The 20,205-nt window shown below is 48.9% G+C and overlaps 1 protein-coding gene across 1 annotated transcript; it reads right to left on the bottom strand.

Moving 5' to 3' along the window:
- Positions 1 to 13,922: 13,922 nt before the first annotated feature.
- Positions 13,923 to 16,454, bottom strand: CRYAA (crystallin alpha A). Its single transcript, XM_074929376.1, has 3 exons — positions 16,266 to 16,454; positions 15,215 to 15,337; positions 13,923 to 14,132 (listed from the first exon to the last, which is right to left on the bottom strand). The coding sequence occupies exons 1-3, from the start codon at positions 16,452 to 16,454 to the stop codon at positions 13,923 to 13,925; spliced, it is 522 nt and encodes a 173-aa protein (XP_074785477.1).
- Positions 16,455 to 20,205: the final 3,751 nt, after the last annotated feature.

Below are 20,205 nucleotides of genomic sequence, written 5' to 3'. Positions count from 1 at the left end.
AGCATGTCGGTGGCAGCCAGTAACTTTGGGGGTTCAGGAAGGACGTTGCTTGGAAGTGTTACCTTGATGACTCCAGACATCTCTGGTGCATGTGTGTGCAATAATTACCTCAGTAGCAGATGTTAAAAAGTCCCAGCTTGCTCAGGAATAGGCTTTTCCACCCTCCCTTTCCTCATAAAATCCTATTCTTGGCATGCTGGCAATAAATAACCCCCTTGTCATGCACTGTGGACACAGCAAGTACTCAAAGAGAGCCATCCTTTGGAAGGGACGGTTATTTTCAGCAGTGGATTTTAGCTGAAAAAGGGAAGCTTTGAATAGAGGCTCTGGCATTTTGCAAGGCTTAGCTGAATTGTTCTCGCCTGCTGGTTCCCACAGTCCTCCCGGCGTGGTGGTGTCACTGTGTCCACACAAATGAGGGTAAAGTGATAGTTTGATTAATGTCAGCAGTCCGGCACTTGGTGAAGGTGCAGTCTTAGCTCTTTCCTCAGCTGAAAAACAATACGGCTTTGTCACTCTCCAGCAGTTAGCAGGGGTGCTTCCTGAGAACAGGCTGAGCCCAGCGACTTGGTGAGGAGAAAGAAACAGGGGTGAAAACTGCTCATTGTTTTGACAGAAAGATGCTGTCTCTAAGATGCAAGGAAAAGGAAAATCCAGATGCCTTGGATGGTTAATGATCAACAGTAAGTACGATTTCAATCTGACAGGCATATCAAAATGGGCCTCATCACCGAATCAGTCTCTTCTTTCTAGAGTGGATGTGTTTCTTGGTTTCCACTTGCAACCTAAACATATTTCTTCTATATTAGAGGCTTTAATAAACCACACTGACTGCAGGGCTATTTTCTGGCCTTGATTCAGTTGAGATTAGCATGAGGCCAACTGCTATTCACCATCCTCTTATATTCCATGGCTCCCGTACACCTCCATCTCATACGTTTCTGGAGGGGAGCCTTTCTGCTTTCCAGATGGTGTCCTACAGTCTGGTCTGCATTGCCATGCCTCTGTCCTGGCAGGTATGGTGCCACCACAGCTACAGCATTAAACCCAAGCGCAGACAGCCAGAGCCCTGGCTGCACTTGCAGGCAGGCATGTTGTGTGAGCTTTGGTCTGGCAGAGGTGCTCTGGGGACCTGCAGAGGCATTTCAAGGAATGCCCAGAGAAACTGGGGCTAGGCAGGGCTCTGCACAAGGGCAGATACATGGTTAAGCTAGCCTTGCCTCCTGGACCTGGCAGCGTTTTAGGAGTGATCTGCTGCATAGACATAAAGCAGCCACGGTTGGGGAGAATCTGAGTCCTTTGTGGGCAAGAGGGTGTCAAGACCATGGGTTTCCCTGGAAATGCAACCTTGGTTGCCACCAGTGCAGAGTAGAGATGCATTGTGCATACTATTGCTATTATTTCTTTGGCATTCCTACTGCATGTGTACAATATACGGATCAATGCCTTCCATTATGCACACCAGATGTGTCCATTCATTGCTTTCCATCTTTTCTTACCAGCTCAGAATGTAAAGGCTCTAGTCTTTGGAAAGCACTGCTGCCAAATTCACCCTGCGGAGCAGTTGCCCCAGGGGTGCAGGAGCTAGCTGCTGGAGAGCAGCTGGGAGCTGGCGGCTGAAGAGAGGTGATGCAGAAGCCCAGTGAGAGCTGGAGTCAGAAGGGCTGTGCCAGTTCAGATGCGGGGCAGTACCAGGGACTGGTGGGTGGATCAAAAGGCAATGGCCTGAAGGGGAAGATGCTGGCCAGAAGGAAGGTTGAAAGGGAACCCAGTAAAACAACCCCTGAGCTTTTCTGGACCAAGGAAAGTTGGTGCTTTGCTGTGGAGCACATAGCACATAACAATAAAAATAAGCGGCTGTTGCTCCCTCTCTTTGTGCTCTCTCTGCAGGAGCCCAGCTAATGCCCTGGAGATGCTCCAGATAGCATCACTGTACCCTCACCTACAAACCCAGCCCAAAGTCAGGCCCTGGGCCCTTCCCTTGGGGTGGGTAGGGGGATTTCCACCTATGCACAACTTTGTCTTCTCCCTTGAGGCCTCTCCTCCACTGCCTCATGCTGAGGATAGTCTGGGGCTTTCCCAGGAACTCTCTGAATTGCTAGGTACAGGGACTTTCCCCAGAAGCCTTTTCTCCCCACCAGGACATTTCTGAAGTTCTGGTCACCGTGTGTGAGCAGATGCTGCCAGAAATCTGACTGTAACGAGAGTAACAACATCCACACTTTTTCCCAAGACACCCACCCACCAGGCCCAAAATACCACAAAAGCCCTGCTGCAGGCACAGATGTGCCTGGCTCATGTGGGCACAGCAAACCCCTGCGAGCATCGCCAGCTGGCATTTGTGCTGGTGCCCCATTGGCGCTAATGAAGCTAACAGAGGAACTTCAGCTCAGTTGGTCTTTTTCCTTAATATCCTCCTGTGTGCTGGTAACAAATAGCTGTTCCCCATCTCTGGTACCTTCCTGAGCACTGGGTGCCCTTGGCGAGAGCTAACTCACAGACTGACCCTGTAAAAGAAAACACAGCTGCCAGGAGACCCTTTCCAGCCCATGCACTTGCTCATGCAACTCCTCCTTTGCCTCTCCAATGACTTCTTAAATCTTGTCGCACTTAAGCTTTGGTCCCTACTGCCAAGGGGCTCAGTAATTCCTTCTCCCCAACTCGACCCTGCCCACGCAAGGCTTGTGCAGCTGCCTGAGCTCCTGTAATCTCCCTGCACAGACCCACCCGAGCAGAAGCACTTCATGCAGTTTCTGTACCCAGAGCATTCAGGCTTAAAGCAACCCCATGTGCAAGAAGAGTTTTCCCTCCATCACCCGTATACTGTACAACTACAGAGCACTTCTTAATATAAAAAATTATGCCTAATTTTCATGCTTATCTTATAAAAAATAATGCAGTTTAACTGTATCGTATTCATCTTTTCCCCCGTTTTTATTCCCCAGACTTTCATCTCCTCTTTAAGATTTCTCAGAGAAGAGAGTTTATCAGAGAAGAGATTAAACTGTATTTTTGCTGCTGTTGCACGGTCTCCTAATTCTGCTGCTGCTTACTGGCAGACACCTTGCGTTACCTGAGTGTTGACAGCGCCTGTGAACCCCTGGAAGGACTGCAGCGTAGGCATTGCACAGGAAGGTTTTGGCAGATAGTCTGGCAAATCTCGCTGCTGCCACAGTCCCCCCATGCACTACCCTGCGGTCTGCAGAGGCGAGTGCTGAAGACCAGAGAGTGTAGCAGTGGAAAGGGGTAATGTCTAACCCACTGTAACAACCATGGTCAAGGCTCATCTCTCAAAGCCCTCACTGAATTGTAGATTGGCTTTGGTGCCCAAAACCTTCTTTATTTTTCCAGCTCTGCTAGCAGATATAATGAAAAATGTTCCCTCTGTTTACAACCCTTTGACCTGGCTGTGTCCTGAGACATTGCAGCTACAGCAAAATATGCTGGAGACCTCGGTGTCTGGTTCTCTTCCAAGGTGAAGAGAGCATTTCACCTCAGATGCTTGAGAAACGTGAATTCACATCTGATTTATTGGGGGACTTCACTTTGTGGTGCAATCATGTGGTAACTCTTCTGTGCCCCAAGTGCAGTGGGGGTCACAGGGAGAGGGGTTTTTGCCACAGTAACCGCTCTCCTCTGACAGACACCCTCTCGCCAAAGCATCCCTGCATACAAGCCCCTCCTGCAATACTTGGTGATGAAAGGCTTACACAAATGAAACCAAAATGATATGGATATATGTTTTTCCTTCTATTCATGCTGTCTTACTCCAAAATTTACAGGTAAAATGCTGTCAGACTCTGAAGTATTGGTTTTCTTGCTTTGATTTACTTTGGTTTTTTAATATATCAGTTAAATGAATTCATTTTCAGCTGCTTGATTAACAACCTGAATAGTCAAGTTACACGGTGAGGCTACCTTCTGCAATTTGCCAGGCACAAATTGGAATGAGAATCTTAAATGTCAGTTAAGCCCCCATCAGCAGCAGACTCAGAGCATCAGCTGCAGGGGGGGAGAGCAGTACAGTCCAGCTACACAGTGATCACACGCTGATTTCTGCTATACTCTGCTGGAGAACATTTACAAGTATTTCAGATGCCAGGGTGGCTCCTGTACTTTATCTTACCGAGGAGGAACCAGATGAAAAATGCATATAGCCTCTGTTGTGGATTTTTTTTTAGACTGTGTTGCTGAACCATAAATTAGTCAAACTATACCTACTACTTTAGCCAGACACTTTCTCCCTGAGATACCTTCCTGGGGTAGAAGGTGGAGTGTGGCTGGGCTGCTTTTTCAGACAAAGATGGAAATCTTTGTTATAGCCAACTTCACCAGTTCACCCACTGGTACCATTTCTTGTTTGGGTCTTCTACGCATCCCAGTCTGTATCCCTCTTATTCCATGTTCCCTTTCTTAATAAGTTAAAATGACAGGGCATTAGAAGTGCCTGGAAGAGAAAAGCCAGCCTGGCAGGCTTACAGGCTTACCTCTGGTGTGTACTGCTAGGGAAACTACTGCCTGGCAAAAAATTTTGAATGATCGCTTTTCTTTACAAAATCCTCTCCCAGACACCGCTGAATCACACTGCCATTGCTAATTAAGTTCATTGTATTCCATTTTCTCTGTGTTGATGTGACAGGATATTTGTTTTGCATTAAATTCAGGTGAGACTTTGAGCTGACAAGTTGAAAATCAATGAGAAGCAGAAATCATCAGGGGTAGCCAAAATGCTACAGAGACTGAACAAGCCTGTTGGGCTTCCTGGTTTCTGTCCTGTGGACAGGGTCATATATTCTGTAGTCATGAACCTCACAAGGGAAAAAATAATGACATATCCAGGGACTGAAATAAAGCTGTGTATATCTTTTCTTACCCCTATGGCCCACTGAAGCACATAAATAAGTCAGGCACTTTGCATTACTGTTTCGTGGACTGTTTGGAAGTAGTTCCTAAATTATTGAAGTAGAAAGGTCAGGCTCTTAATGAATGCTTTGGAAAATCAGCATCTTTAGGAAGGATTTGACACGCTTTGTTTACAGTGAGAGAGAGTTCAACATACAAATCCTCTGAAATGCCCAAGGAGCGTTCCAGCAACACCAGTGGAGACAGGGCTAGACATCCCAAATATTTCTCCTTAAGTAAAAACAAACAACAACAAAAAAAAGCAGGAAATTAAACCCTAGGCCTTCCTTAGTCAGCACTGAAAACTATGAAGCAGGCTTCTTTTGAAGGGCTTTATAGCTCACCTCTGAGCTCTGGCGAGAGAGGCCCAGTGAGTTATCTCAATATAAACACTGTCAGAGCCAGATGCTGCTCTGGTGTGAGACCTCACCCGGGCGCCCCAGGCTCATGCAAGGGACAAGGGAGGATGGAAAGGGACCTCTTTGACCCCCTGCGTGGCAATGGCCTGCATGCGGGCAGAGCAAAACAGTTTGGGGGGCATTTCCCCCTTCAGCTTCCCCTTGTGTCCACCCTGGTGGTTTGGTGGCAGTGTGACCCCACACACCCCATCCTCCAGGCACCGGCACAGCTTGGCACAGCTCGGCACAGCTTGGCACGGCTCAGGCTCAGTGGGGAGGAAAAGGCCTGTCAAAGGTGGGAGCGAGGTTTCGGCTCTGAGCGACTTCTCCAGCGGAAAGAAACAAAAATAACGGCGTCGCAATTAGCAATTTGGAGGGGAGACAGCAGTGCATTAAGTCCTGCGGCGAGGGGCTGACATCAGCCTGAGTGGGTGGAAAATTGAGACAGCGCGGACAATGGTGCTGCTCTGCTTCCTTTTGAGCACATTGTCAAAGAGAAAAGGGAAAAAGAAAACTAAAATAATTACTGAGGCGGCGGCGGGGGGGAGAAAAAGAAAAGAAACCCCAACCAGTCTCTAGGGAAGCTCAGCAAAATACCGAGCGTGACCTTTCCGTGGGGTGTTTCCTCCGGTGCAGGGGAGGGCGCTCAGCCCCCCAGACGCGGGGCTGCTGCCACCTCCCGGCCGCAGGGGCCGGTCCCAGCCCCCCCGACGCCACGGGGCGGGCTGGCGAGGAAAGCATCAGCCCGGCGAAAAAAGGAGCCCAGTAGAACGCCAGCGCCAAGATTCTGGAAGAAAGCAGGAACGGTTGTATGAGTATGTAAGAATCCTTCGGTACGCCACCTTCGAGCACAGCAGTAAAGGCATCAAGGATGTAAAACTCTACACGTGCAAATATTATGTTAGAGAAGGCAAAGTTTTGTCTACGCTGAGATACATATGTGTTCAGATCTTATCTACGCTGGTGTCCTGGCTCTGAGTTAAGCTGCATGCCTTTTTCCCTCATCGGAGGCCAATGAAATGATTGACCAACTATGAAATCTTCACAGAGAAAGCACTGCAAGCAAAGCATGGAAATTCCCTTTTCCCCAACAGGAATCCGGCTGCCAGCTGGGTCATTGGTTTCCTTGGGACTTACCAGTCCACTCCAGACAATTGCACACTGTCCATGAGCCCCTCGAGAGGTCATGTGCTGAACCTACCCCACGCAGGCCCTCCCTACCTCTGGACACTTACACAGACCGAGTAACCATCCCAAAATAGCTCCAGCAAGATACGGCAGCTCATTCTGGAAGCAATGAGTTCTGTAAGGAGGGGGGAGTCCCTGCACTGGTCCCCAGGGCCTTGCAGCTGAGCCTCTGCCTCTACCCCAGGGGTAACTGTGTCTCTCCCATGACCTCAAAGCAGCCGACTGACATGTACTGGCCCTTGGACCTCCTCAGATCGCCTCTTTGCAGGCTGTGCTTCGAGAGCAGGGAATGGGCGCAGCAGGAAGCACCGTTCCTTTGTGCCAGAGTCTCAAAGAGCTCCCGTGCTAAAGTCCCCATTGTGCTCTGCGCCTGCCCAGCCAAGGAGATACGTCTCCTATAGCTGTGTGCTCCGCAGCAGGCTGGAGGTGGCAGCCACCCTGCCAGGTGTGCCAGGTGGTGGCCAACGGCTCTCCCAGTGGCCCTGAGCTGGTGGGTGCTGTGTCCCCCCCGACCCTGCCTCCTCCCGCAGTGGCACCCCCCTTATTTACAGCTTCCTCAATTCAGTGGTAGTTACAGTGCCCACTGGCACCCAGTCCCCACAGCAGTCTGGGCAGACGTGGGCTGTGAAAGGGCAAGCTAAGCAGGACATCAGGCAGGGCCATGGGGCGATGTGAGGCAGCTGGCAGGGATTTCCCCAGCAATAACAGCTGTTGCCAAGCCCCTGCCCAGCTGCCAGCACCTTTGCTGAAGCAGGGCATCTTCTCCGGGCCAGGCTGAGCCCACTCTTCCTGAGCAGAAGGATGATTTTCTGAAGAGTCCGGGGCCCTTGGTGTGTGATAGGTCTCTGCAAGACAGCTGGACGGTGGCATTTGAGGTGGGGCCAAGTGTCCTGAGTTTTGATTGACCTGTCTCAGCCTCTCTGACTGAGATTTCATTTTCACCCCACTTGTGCTGCACTCTAAGATAAGCCACAAACATCTGCGCCATGTCCCAACCTCATATTTTTCCTTAAAAGTGTCATTTAATTGCAAGCTAAGCGCCAGCCACATAACCCAGCTCTAGCCCTGCTGCCTGAGATGTGTACAGACCCGACTGCACTTCCCCTGGGAAAAGCCCTGCAGCCGGATCAGGAGCTGGGAAAAGAGGGACTCAGCAGTTACCTGCTCTTCTCACGCCAGCTGGTGGTTTTCCAAGCCGGTCCCGACAAGAGGTCACACCAGAGAAACGGTCCGGTTTTGGGGGGCAGAGCCTACGTCATTATAGTTTCCTCTGTCTGTCTCCCAAATCTGTGTGCCCGACATAGCAGCAATAAACCACAGGGATGTGTCCAGTGTGTCAGTGTTACGCATTTTTGAGAGAATACTGGGGGGTTTTGGATGTGCTTGGGAGCCCTTTTTGTTGCCAGTGGAAGCAGTTACTTTTTTAACCTTGGATTGTAGACACCTGTGTGGCAAAGCCCAAGTCTTGATAACGATTCCAAGGAGATAAGGAATTATAGTTGTTGCATGTAACAGAATTTGCTTTAAATTTTTTAAAAAGGGGGGGGCGGTGGGGAAATGCTGGTAAACTTTCAGACTACTCCCAACCTTTATGTAACACTGGCTAACTTGCAAATCAATCAGAAGTCAAGATATGCCAGAGTCGTGCAACCCTCGTTGGGTCCATGTGCAAGCGCCTTGTGCCCTGGGTTCCCACCTCCCTGAGGAGATGCCGAAACCCCGGGGGGTTGGGGGGCGAAGGGAGCCCTTCGGTGTGCCAGAGCGCAGGAAAGGCTGCCACCCTGTGGGGACACGGCTTTGCCGGGAAATCCCTCCCTCTCTCCCGGGCTGTCCTTCTGCCAGAATCCGGGGACAAAAGTCCAAAATGAATGGATAAACCGGAGGCGAGAGGGGGGGATGCGGCATCTGCTGATTGCCCTGTGTGCCTTCACCCGAGAAGGATGAGGAGGATCCTCCTTATCCCCCTTGATACAAGGAAATTATCACCTACTTTGCAACTTATTTACTTATAGCAATTTATAACAACGTCTAATGATTTCTGAATATTGCTTAATAATCCTGCTTGCCCTGACTGTTCTGTGGAAGCTTACCAAAGACTGCTGTGTTCACCAAAACAAAGCAGTTTTCTGTGGAAACTTACCAAGAATTATTATGTTCAACAAAATTTGTTTCTTGTCCTTGGAAAGCAGATGTGCTCTAACTAGTTTAGTCTTTGTAATGCATAGATAGCCATATATGGACGGTAGAAATTGATTCACTGGTGCTTTTAGATAAGATAGAATGAGTAAAGCGGCTGAAACCACTCTTGTTGTTCAAGAAATTGGCTAAGAAAATCTGCGCATGCTCCAAGGGAAAGTACAAGGTGAAAAAGACTGTGAGCCTTCCTCCCAAAGACCCCCGAAGACGACCAGCAGGAGGCAATGCGCAGGCACAAAAATAACATAAACTGCTGACACCAGCCTTTCGAACTAACCCAGTCTTACTTATGCATATTTGTATTATGCAATCCAATGAATATGTATATCCACACCCTATAATTTTCTGGTAAAATGTGCTGTTGGTGTGCAGGCTTTGTGGAGAAATCCCCTTGCACCCTGGCGCCGGAGTAAACATACCTGCTTTATAACTCTCTCTGAGTTGTAGAGTCTCTTTCCATGAATCACCCTGCCAAGAGGGACAACAAGGGGAGACCCCAAGGTGCTCAGGGACAGCTGCCCAGCTGGTGGCCTGCAGATCGGATCCTCCTAGTCCTTTCTCTCAGCTTTTTTTTGGAGGGAATGGGATCCCAGCAGAGGTGATGTACCCTGCCCAAGCAGTGCAATGCCAAAGAGGGGAGAGGGCAGGTACAGCAGCAGGACTTGCTGCTGTCCCCCACGTCGCTGTCACCACCAGCAGGTCATGGGGGCCGGTGGGAGAAGGGAGAGTTGCCCAGAGGAGGATGCATGCCCCTGGACCACCATCTGACACATCACCCTCAGGACCCTCAGGTTAACGCTTTAGTCATGTCTCTGGAGGGGAAGATGAAGTTGTTTCTGCTTTGCTATAGGCAAGCATGTTTAGCACTCTGAATGGAAATGGTTGGCAGGTAATAAAAATGCAGTGCGATGAGGATAAATAGTCACCCTGAACGGAAACTTCTGGTTACAGGCCACACTACACCAAAGTGCCCACATGCTGGAAGGTACCCTGTATGCAGGGTCCTCCACTGCCTTTCTCTCCTTGAGAAAAAAGTCATCTCCGTTCCTAACCAAAAAACTTCCAAGAAATTTTGTTAATCCTTGAAGAGTCTTAGCAACACCTCATTAACAGGTGATTTTGTGTAGAAAACTGTGGTGAACAGATATTTCTTGAAACAGTGATCATAAGCTATGAATAGCAAGACTTTATTTAAATGAAAATTAATCTCAGCAAAGGGAAACAATAATTTCTGCAGAGCCAAGTGCACAGAAGAGGAGGAGAAGTATCCCAGAGTGATGTGACTAGGAAGACTTCGGTGTGAAATATTTTGAGTGACATATAGACACAAGTAAGCAGGGAGGTGTTATGACCCACACTCAAGATCTGCTGTGGGTGGACAAGCCCCTTGGAGCTGGGGGTGCTCTGGGGCTGGGAACAGTCAGGGGACCTTTAGGAGACACATTCCCCCTCCTACACAAAACACCACCAGCCACCCAGCATGTCGTTACACAGAGGCTTTTAGCAGCCGCTGTCACGGTCCACTCGGTGGACTTGTGATGGTTCATTTGCTACGATCTCGAAAGTGCAAAATTAAGGTGACCAACACCAAAGGGGATAGCAGTAATCAAACAGTAAAACTTCACTGTGTTGCCCATGAAGCAGCACGCGATCGTTAGAGATGGGTGAAAGAAAGGAGAAAAGTAAAGTTCAGAGAGAGGAGGGAGAGAGGTTATAGCTACCACTGCTGATCTCACAACATCCTAACGGTCCTGGGTCCAGCTGATGCTGCATCGTCAATCGTCGTGATCCTTGGTGGGGAAGCTTCCAATTTTCGTTGTCCAGAAGTCATCTTTTTATGCTTAGTAACACACCTTGCCCCACCTCTGCCTCAGGGGTCTCCGCCCTTCTCAGAACTCAGTTGTCATATGTCCGGCCTTCTTGAGGGAGGCCATCGCGCATGCACAGGGGGGAGTGTCCACCTTGGAGGTGGGTAGCCTTCAACCAGGAGGTGTGTTTTGGTATTATAATGCAGCAAACTTCGTCTAAGGTTCATGATTTCTTCATTGATGTTATGGCAACAGTTGCGATCCATCTTTTTTGACAGTGGCTATGCAATTATCTCTAACAGCTCCAGCTAGGCCCAGGTACCAAACAATAGCACAGCACTCTTTGTACTACACAGCTCAGGCACTGAAAAACAGCCCAGCACTGCCTGCACCATACAGGTCAGTACTTGGGAGAACAGCACAGCACTCACCGTGCCACACAGTTCTGCATTCAGGAGCCTTTGCACCACATTCCACTCCAGGGATCGGCAACTATGCTCCAAACAGGCCATTGTCGGGTACCGTACTGTCCATGTCCCTGATGACAATTTTGAGACAATGCTGATCTTCTGTTCGACTCTTACAGCTGCTCATGTTTTTAATTAGCTGATAGATTGCAAAGGGCTTTAAAATCAGCCCTTCTCAGAGCAGCGAGACAGTCAAGGTCTGATGTCCCCAGAATTTGCCCCAAAAGCAAGGGGCTACATGGGTCCTTCAGCATCTGCTGCACTGCAGCACCAGAGCTGCTGCAAGAACCACTGCCCCCTCTGCACACCTCCTGGCTTGCCCCCTGGCTGCCGTGATTTCCTATCATCAAAACTTTCACTTCCTGCATTCCAGACAGAAAAAGGTGTCCAAAACCAGTTCAAATATCATTTCATGGGACAGACAGACACACACTGCTCAGACACCTGCAGGTAATATCTGTGCACAGATCACACTCAAATTAGGTTTCCCTATATTTACATCCCTGAGAGGTTGGAATGAGGGCTAAATGTTTGAGGCTGGGTTTGGGGGTTTTTTCCTCCTGGTTTTGCTGAGTTTGTGTCAGGAAGGAGAGAGATGTCAGCACACAACAGGGATGCACTGAGGCACTGGCAGGGAGACACCTCTGAGGGGAAAGGAGCAGAGGCCAGGGCCCTGCTAGCGCCAGGCAAAGCAGAGGCAGCTTCTGTTAAAATTCCCTTTCTCTGCCTGTAGTAATGGCTCCCTTCTGGTATGAAAGTGCCCTTTCCCCAAATGCACTCATTCACGCCCTTCCCCTGGAGATGAACATGCAACAGGCTGCACATTTTTTGGTAGAAAGCTTTGGGATTGCCCAATAATTAATCTCAGTAAAAAATAGGTTTAAAATAGTGTCAGATGCCAAGGGGATTCCTTGCTTTCTAATTACCAGACAGTAATCTCCTTCCTTTCCCTCTCATCCCTACTTCTGCAGCACTTCCCCCCCTCCTGCAGCCTTGCCCCTCTCCCTGGCTCTCCCCAGCCACCCCAGCCAGGGCACTCTCACTTTCTCAGGGTAAGGGGCATGTCCTTGCTCCCGACTCCCAGCTGTCTCTGGGTTTTGGCCTAGATGTGGCAGAAGAAAGAGCTTTTTAATTTTAAACCAGCCCAGAGCTCCTAAGTTTATGGCTCATATTAATATTTAAACCCATGCCATGAGAAAAAAGAATGGCCTATATTTCTCTCTTTTTCACAGCTACCAGCATCAAAGGGGAAGAGGTTGGTGGGCTCATCTTTTTGTCAAGCAGAACACTCTCCAGCTGTCCTCACCTCCCATTGAGGGCATGGTCCTCTGCTCTCCCCTGGGAAAGATGCGCTTGTTTTGTTGTCGCTCTGCCTTGTTTTAGAGGTGTGACCCAGGAGCACACAGAGACATGTTGATTGAGACAAACTTCTGTCTGGTCCCAGGGAAGCAGTGAACTTATCTACTTAGGAGCCAAGGTGGACCTCAGAAGTTCCACCTCACATTGCAGGTCTTGGATGTGAAGACCTCTACCAAGAGGAAAAGCACTTACTGTGCGAGCTGATTTTAGCTACGGGGTTATTTATGGGGATGCAGGGTACGCAGTGATGCTGTTTTTCCTAAACACCCCAGATTTCCATCTGTGTGGAGAGCTATTTGAGTCAAGCATGAATGCTGAAACCTTAAGTGTTGAGCACTCACATCTATGGAAGCTTGGGAGCCATGGATTTTATGTGTGGCGGTTGAAGGGAGAGCTAGCACCTAAGCCCTACCCACCCTGACATCAAACAGCTTTAATCATTCATTTCAGATTAAATCCTTCACATCATATCACGCAAATGAGTTCTGCATTGCCGTCTTTACGGACGCAATGATCTTAGGAAATGGCATAGTTGTTGGGCTGTTGAGTTTTGTTCTTTTTTTGATCCTTTTGTTTTGCTGGCATGGAGGATAACAGGAACATGAAAGAAAGGGTAAGTCATCATCGCAAAACCTATTTCCAGCTGTGGAAAGCACATCCTCCACACAGTGTTAGGCACCGTGCTAACCTTTCAACTTCTTCAAAAGCCTTAGACAGAAACAAATGAAACCCCCGAAGCCAATTGCGTGTTTCCTATATCTCTTTATTGACCGCCACTGGCCGCATTCTCAGGTTGAGTGCCAGATACCAGTGAAAGAGGTGGAGCTACCCTAGAATGACAGTGAGAGCAAGGGAGACTGTGTTACACACAGGCTGGGGAGAGCTGGCTGGGGACGTGAAGCCTCTGCACAGCGGTGAGCCCCCCTCTCTCCCCTGAGGGCCTACTAAGACAGTGGAAAGACGTGCTTGTCCTTGTGTAAGTCGTCCGTAAGGGAAACGACAAAGTAGTGGTGTGAACAGATACACTTAAACACTTCGCCGAAAAAAATACACGTTGCAACGCGCGAAGGTAAGATACTGTTTCTCCTGCGGTTGCAAGGAACTCTGGCACGTTCATCGCATGTACATAGGATCTCAGGTGTGGGGCTTGGCTCTGTTGCTTTTTTTTAAGAGTAACCAGTTTAACTCTGCATGGGGTAGAGCAAATCTGCAGGGCATTTCCCCTGCTCCACGCCTTGCCTCAGGACTTGGTGCACTCACCAGGAGCCAGTGTTGCTTGTTCACTCCCTCCTACCTGATGGTTATGGACTACAGCACCAGAAGAAGACCCTTTCAGCAAGTACAAGAGCGTGGCAGCATGCGCCATGCATGCCATCCCCACAGCACAGTTTGCAGGTTTAAGCTTCAAAGTCCACCAGCCACTCACCCAGCCCCTCGTCCCATCCAAGGGAAAGAGGGGAAAAAAAAAAAAAAAGGAACAAAGGAAGGGGAGGGGGGGAACCAACAAAATAAACCCCTCTAGATATTCACTGATATCTATGCAATGGCTCTGGGAATGAGACCTGCAGACAGTGGCAACCTGTGTAGCGCAGCGGCAGGCGGGCTTAGGAAGAAGGCGCGGAGGTGGGCTTCTCCTCCCGGGACACAGGGATGGGCCTCTCGCTGTGGCCGGCGTCCATGTTGGAGGGGACCTTGGGGCCCGAGAAGGTCAGCATGCCGTCGTTGGACAGGGAGCAGGTAATGGCAGCCTGGTCCACGTTGGCGGGCAGGCGGTACCGGCGGTGAAATTCACGGGAGATGTAGCCGTGATCGTCCTGAGGAGGCAGTGGGGAAAAGTGGGGAAGGCCCATCAGAAACCACACAGCACCACACCACGTCTCCCTCTGCCTGACTACACGGCTCCATCAGAGGGGACGGTCCACATTCACCCTGGCTTATCATGACACTGTACTGCTGGTATCACTGGGTGCATCTCTGCTTTTTATTCTGTTTTACAGGTTTGTAGGGGTAGGTGTCCCCCCGTGATGTCCCTGAAGCTGCAAGAGCTGAGCAGAGCAGCAGGATGTGATTTTGGTCATATTATAGGTTGAGATCTGATTTGAACAGGGGCCCTGCCATGGCATCCAATTGCAAAGGATGCTTGGAGAGAAAGTCTGGAGTGCTGCAAAGGTAAAAGCAATGCACACATGTGTGCCCATGTATTTCCTTACTAGGCAGCAACACTATGTCAGCCAAAGTACAAAATCCCGGCCCCACGTGTTTTTTTGGCTAGAAGACTGAGAAATGCAATATTTTTTTTTTAAGTCATCCATGAAAATGGCTGCTCTCTTCCTCCAGAAAAAATAACTATATTAAAAAATACATATTCTTTCCACGCTAGAGCTTTGTCCAGCCAAAAAAGTGTATGAGAAGAATTAAACCCCTGCTGGTATAATTCACTTTTCGACCCCCACAGATATTTCCATGATATACGTGTTAAAAGTTTCCAAGCCTGAGGCATTTAGTTGTTTTTCTTTTGTTTTGTTTGCTCTTGCTTTTCTCTCCCAGATCAGCATATGAAAACTGTTTTCACTAATGATTCTGGCTTATGAAAACTCAGCCATGCTTTAGCAGTGCCAGATGATGTTCTTTGTCTGGTCCAGTGTTATTAGTGAACAATGAACATCGTCATCTGAGGGTTATGGAAGATGATGGTTGAAAACAAACAAAAGACGAGTGGATTAGCTCATTATTGTCAGATATCAGGTTGGAGCTCTGTGGGAACAAACCATGCCAATAATGATAATTGATAAATAACTTCTTCTGATATATTTTTTTTTTCCTTCAGCTGAGGACCATTGGAAAGAAAGAAAACGGAGCTTGACTCCCCAGTTGCTCCACCATCAACATCACTTACCTGTCTTTCACTGTGCTTGCCATGGATTTCCACAAAGTCATCGATAATCTTCACACTCAGGTCTTCGGGAGAGAAGTGTTTTACATCCAGCATGATTGTAAACTTGTCCCGGTCAGACCTCACCTGAAATGAACAGTGTTAGACAATAAGACCCAAGCTCTAAGTGTGGAGGCAGCACCAGCATCGTGGCAACTTAAAAGCTGAAGATGAGGTGGCCTGGCGGTGGCACAGTTTCTCCTTCTGTGACTACAGGCCTCAGTGGGGGTCTTCCCATCACAGGGGCCCAGGGACACTGGGAGGCTGTGATAGGTGTCTGTGCCATTGCTACTGCTCTGAGGAGAGGAATCACTTCCTGCCGCTATTCTTGTGCTGGGAATCCCTTTGCATTCACCAATCTGTCAGATGCACGGGCATTTGTACGCAGCAGCAAGAGGGGATGGAAATCAGTGTAATATTCTCTGGTGGCACGTGTTTCATCCTTTCAGCAATTTATAGTTTCTTTGTGGTCTTAGCTCTGGGAGAAATCCAGTAAGAGAGGACCAGAGAAAGCAGAGGTTCCTGAGTTTCAGGCTACAGCCCCCATGGCTATGCACTCCTCCTACATGCTGCCTTCAGAGAATTGCTCCTGGGTCCTCCAGTGTGGGTTTGCAAAAACCACTGAGCTTCTGAGGTGAAGGAGTGGGCCAGAGGAAGCTCCCCCTCACCAGGGTCCTCTCCCATGCCGAGCTGCCCTCACAGGTGCTTACTCTGGGAGCAGCCTAGCTCTTCCTTTGCCATGAGGGCAGCAAGGGCAGACTTCTACGTGTCGGAAACAACCATCAGGAGCCAAAATAGTTTCCATTTCTCAAACGGAAGCCTTCTCCCCAGCAAGGGTTTCCCTCAGTGCCCAAGAAGAGGCAGGCGGGCTGTGCTTGGTGGTGGGCCAGAAGTCCTCCTCGCCCCCTTGCACCCCAGCGCGGGGCTAGAGTCAGTGAGCCACGGGTGAGGAGGAGCAGGCAGGGACATAAGGAGGGAGAGTAAGGAAAAGGAGATGAAGCCAAAGGGCCCTTACCTCTGAAATGCCCGACTCCAGCACGCTGCGGAAGAGGGACTGCCTGTAGTAGGGGCTGATAGTGGAAGAGAACAAAGGCAGGAGATCATACTCAAAGAGACCCTCTCCAAAAAACTGGTCAAACAAACGGCTTGGAATGAGGGGTCCCAGAGCACGCTTGAACCAGGGGTGCTGGATGGTAATGTCCATGCTTGCTGCTGCTGCAACCTGTGGCTGCAAGGGGAGAACAGTGGGGGCAATGCAGCTGCTGGGAAGACAGCGATGCCTTGGGTGGACTGCGCAGTGCAGCTCCAGGGAAGCTCCCCCTATATATACCGGTCTCGCAGAATGAAGGCATTAGCGGGATTTCTCTGGAAAGACATGATCTCATGATGGAGGCAATGTGGTCAGCAGAAATGCAGAGACTGACCTGGAAATGACAGTCTGGTTGGAATCGTTGCCAGATCTCCTGGAGGGATGATGCCAGGCAGCAGGCTGTGAGACACGGGGTGCCCAGGGGTACTGGCAGTTCCTCTATGGGATCAAGCAAGCTAAACAGGACACCCTGGTGGACATCTCAAGGATGATTGTGGAGGAGGTCTGCTCTGTGGGTCTTTGTAATCTGCCCTTGGCTTTTTGTTAATTTGCTTCTGTTTCTGCCCCTCCTTGAAAGAGAAACACAAAGTCCCTTCCAAATAAATGAAACAGCTTTCTTCCAAGCGAGAAAAAAGGGTTTGATTCATTTTGAAAAAAGGGAAAGGTTTTTTGTGACATGCTATAAAGTGTCTCCACCACCTGAGAGGGGCCTGACAACCCTGACATAGGGATCCTGGTGGGGCTGGCAGGGAAGCAGGACTATCACATGATGCAGAGCATGAACATAGGTCTGACAAAACGGAAACTTTTAACAAACAAATACTTTGCCAAAAGCAAGAAGGAAAAATAAGTTTGGTCACCGACCGTACAGCAATTCCAGTGCTGCTCTTGAGACTGTCCTTGTTTTGATTCAGGAGTGTTGTGGGATGTTCATTTATCTGCCGGCGTCACAACACAGCTCCTGGTTAACATGCATTTCTGGTTATGACTGTTTTGCATTTCTGTTTCACTTAAAGCCGCCTTTAAAGGGTTGTCCGCCATCCCGGATGGACCAGGGATAGGGGCACGTGGACAGCCCACTGTGGGAGCAGCAAGCTCTGCCAGAGAGCTGAGGCAGCTGAGCGGTGAAAGGGTGGCAGGGCTGCCCAGCTCCACAGCCAGGCTCGGCACGAGGCCATGGCAACAGCTGAAACCCCATTTCCTCCGGAGCCAGTGATGCTCCAGTGCTAGGACTGCATACTAGGGGTCTTTTGGGCAGCAGAAGCACCTATGTCAGAAGTCTTGTGTGCCTCAGCACCTTTTGCAGTCAGCACAAAGTGAGAGAGAGGAGAAGGCACCTCCAAAAGGCACTTTGGAGCTGAGAGGCTGAATCATCCTCTTCTGATGACAGGGACTAAAGAAACAGAGGGTGGATGAGACCCTGGCATCAGAGCTTTGGGAGAAATGGGACCAATCCAGTCCAGAGAAGCTAAATTCATAAAAACACTGAGGCAAAGTGACATTCAGCTGGCATCTACACTCCACGTGGTCTTGGAAAGTCCTTGGCCTTGAACCCTTGCTGACACGGAAGTCACGGACACAACTACCCCTCATGACCCTTCCCCACACAATGCATGGAGACAGGAGAGGAAGAGTGGGAACCAGAAGATCCTGTTACAGAGACTTTACAAAGGCAAGCAAAAAGTTGAGCAGAAAAACACCCAAAAAGGCAGCAGAGACCACTAAGACAGATAAGAGTTTAGGTTCAACGTCACCTAGTTCCACCAAGAAAAGGCCCTGTAGTCTGGCCATGGTTCTCAGGCACGAAGGCTTTTCTAAAATCAGGTGCCAAAACGAGATCAATCCCTCCTCAAGACATGCAGGAAAACCCCACAACAAACAGATCGAACACACCATTCAATCTCATTGTCCCAAATCTGTCATTTTGCTCGAGAAAATTAAGGGAAAGCAAACAGAAGTCATAAAGCACTACTGAGATTTTTCTTGGAGAGCTCTATCAGATTTGGGTCTTTGCCCCAAGAGTGAAGAAAATCTCTCTTTAGCCACTCAGTACCAGAGACCTGCTAACCAGGTTCAGATCTCAAGCCACTCACTGGAGCACACTAAGCAAATTATTTATTTGGCTGGTAGAGGAGCAGGTGGGAGTGGTGCCCTGACACAGAAAGTTAAACAGATTTGGGGGTCTGACATACCATTTGGGCCCCAGCCATGTGTGAGGGGTGGTTGCATTTCCTGCAGAGTGTTAGGAACATCCTCTTTGTGTTTCCCAACCCAGGAGTTATACCAGGAGCATAGGGAACTCCTCTCTGGGCATCTTTCAGTCCTTAACAAACTGCCAAACTCTTGAGCTCTGACCTCCAGCATATTCCCTGTGCAGGAACAGGGGCAGATTATTGGGACAGGGAGGAAGAAGGGATCCTAGGCAGGCTGTACGTCTCTCAGCAACACCAAGCAGCAGCACATCGGTGCTCTTAGTTAGGCACCAGGAAAGCAGCTGCTTGCCTACACACCATCACTTATCTCACAGGGAAGCCCAAAAAACCCCATCATCTACCCACAGCCTGAAGCTTGCTCCAGGATTGGTGCACATGTATGTTCAACACATGATCGAAGTACCCTGTATGTTCAGTGGGATAATGGGAATGGGCTGTTGAAAGAAAAATGACAAATACGTCTTCACTTAAATTTCATCTAAAATTATGTATATTACCACGCATTCAAATACTTGAAAAGTGACAGCGAATGTTATGGTTTTATGTCTTTAGTTTCTTCTGGACCCACATTTTCATGGCTCTCCCTAGAATTAATCATATCGATTTTGCTTTGGATGGACATTTTTGTCTTTTATGGGCAAAACATTCCTCTGAAATGTAAATTTCATTTACAGAAGTTTTTTCTGATACAGACTTGGCACTGCCTGCATGCCTCTGGGCAACAAGCAATCTCCTGCGACTCATCACACCTAACTTCCAACAATCTAAAACCTTATGAGTTGTCCAGGGTCCCTGGCGAGTAGGTGAGAGAAAGACAGATGCCTCCAAGTGGCTCACATTAGGTGGATAGGAAAGGTGAAATGAGACACCTTTCAGCAGTGCCTACATCTTGACTGACAAAGGAGGAAGCCTGGACAGCTGCCTTAGGGGAGCCCGTTTTAATTCTAAACTCCTGGGCAAGCAGAGTTGGTGAGATGAATCCCATCCAGTGGGAATTTGGTATGACAGGATAAAGTAATCATTTTGCAACAGTTCAGGGGGCCAGACTTCTCACAGGATGCACAATATTTGTGCATCATTATCACCTACTGAGCAAATGAAGTGAGATTTATTGGTGTTGCTATAAAGGAAAAAAAGACTAATGCATGTGCTCATGAACACTTCCAAAAGCAATACATCAATGGCAGGTTTTCCCAAAGCCTCACTGAACATTTAGAATGCAAGTCCAACTCAAAAGGTCTTCCAGTAGGATCTGCTGTCTAGCTTACCTTTGAAAAAATCCCTTCCTAAACTATCCTGCGTAACTGCCATCACAGGAGACATTTAATAAAAGATGTTTCCCAGGACAAGCTGCAGAAATCCCAGATCATGTTTCTGAGTAAAGCAGAAATCAGTGATCAAGAACAGCCCTTGTTTGCATTCAGCTGCCATCAGTTTGCTCACATAACTGACTCACACCTGCAATTTCTAGGTGAGTCCAGTGCTGTTTCCAACCCCCATGACAAGCTCTGTACAAGCCCAATGTGAAGAGAAAAGCAAGCATTTAAGTGGAGCACTGACTGGTCACGTGTAACTGTGGAGGGTTTGTATGCCCTTCTGAAGTGCTAATATAACTGGGATTACTGGTTCTAACTGGTGTATTGCAGCCCCGG

The sequence above is a fragment of the Athene noctua genome, chromosome 1 (genome assembly GCF_965140245.1).
Source record: "Athene noctua chromosome 1, bAthNoc1.hap1.1, whole genome shotgun sequence".
Taxonomy (NCBI): domain Eukaryota; kingdom Metazoa; phylum Chordata; class Aves; order Strigiformes; family Strigidae; genus Athene; species Athene noctua.
Note: the sequence above shows the minus strand (reverse complement) of the source record. Positions and strands in the feature narration are given on the sequence as shown.

Bases quoted from the DNA above. Each gene is read 5' to 3' on its own strand.
- CRYAA (XM_074929376.1), bottom strand. From the start codon at position 16,454: ATGGACATTACCATCCAGCACCCCTGGTTCAAGCGTGCTCTGGGACCC. The intron at 15,338-16,265 runs GTAAGGGCCCTT...TGTTCATTTCAG, and splicing joins TGGAGTCGGGCATTTCAGAG to GTGAGGTCTGACCGGGACAA. The intron at 14,133-15,214 runs GTAAGTGATGTT...CTGCCTCCTCAG, and splicing joins GCAAGCACAGTGAAAGACAG to GACGATCACGGCTACATCTC.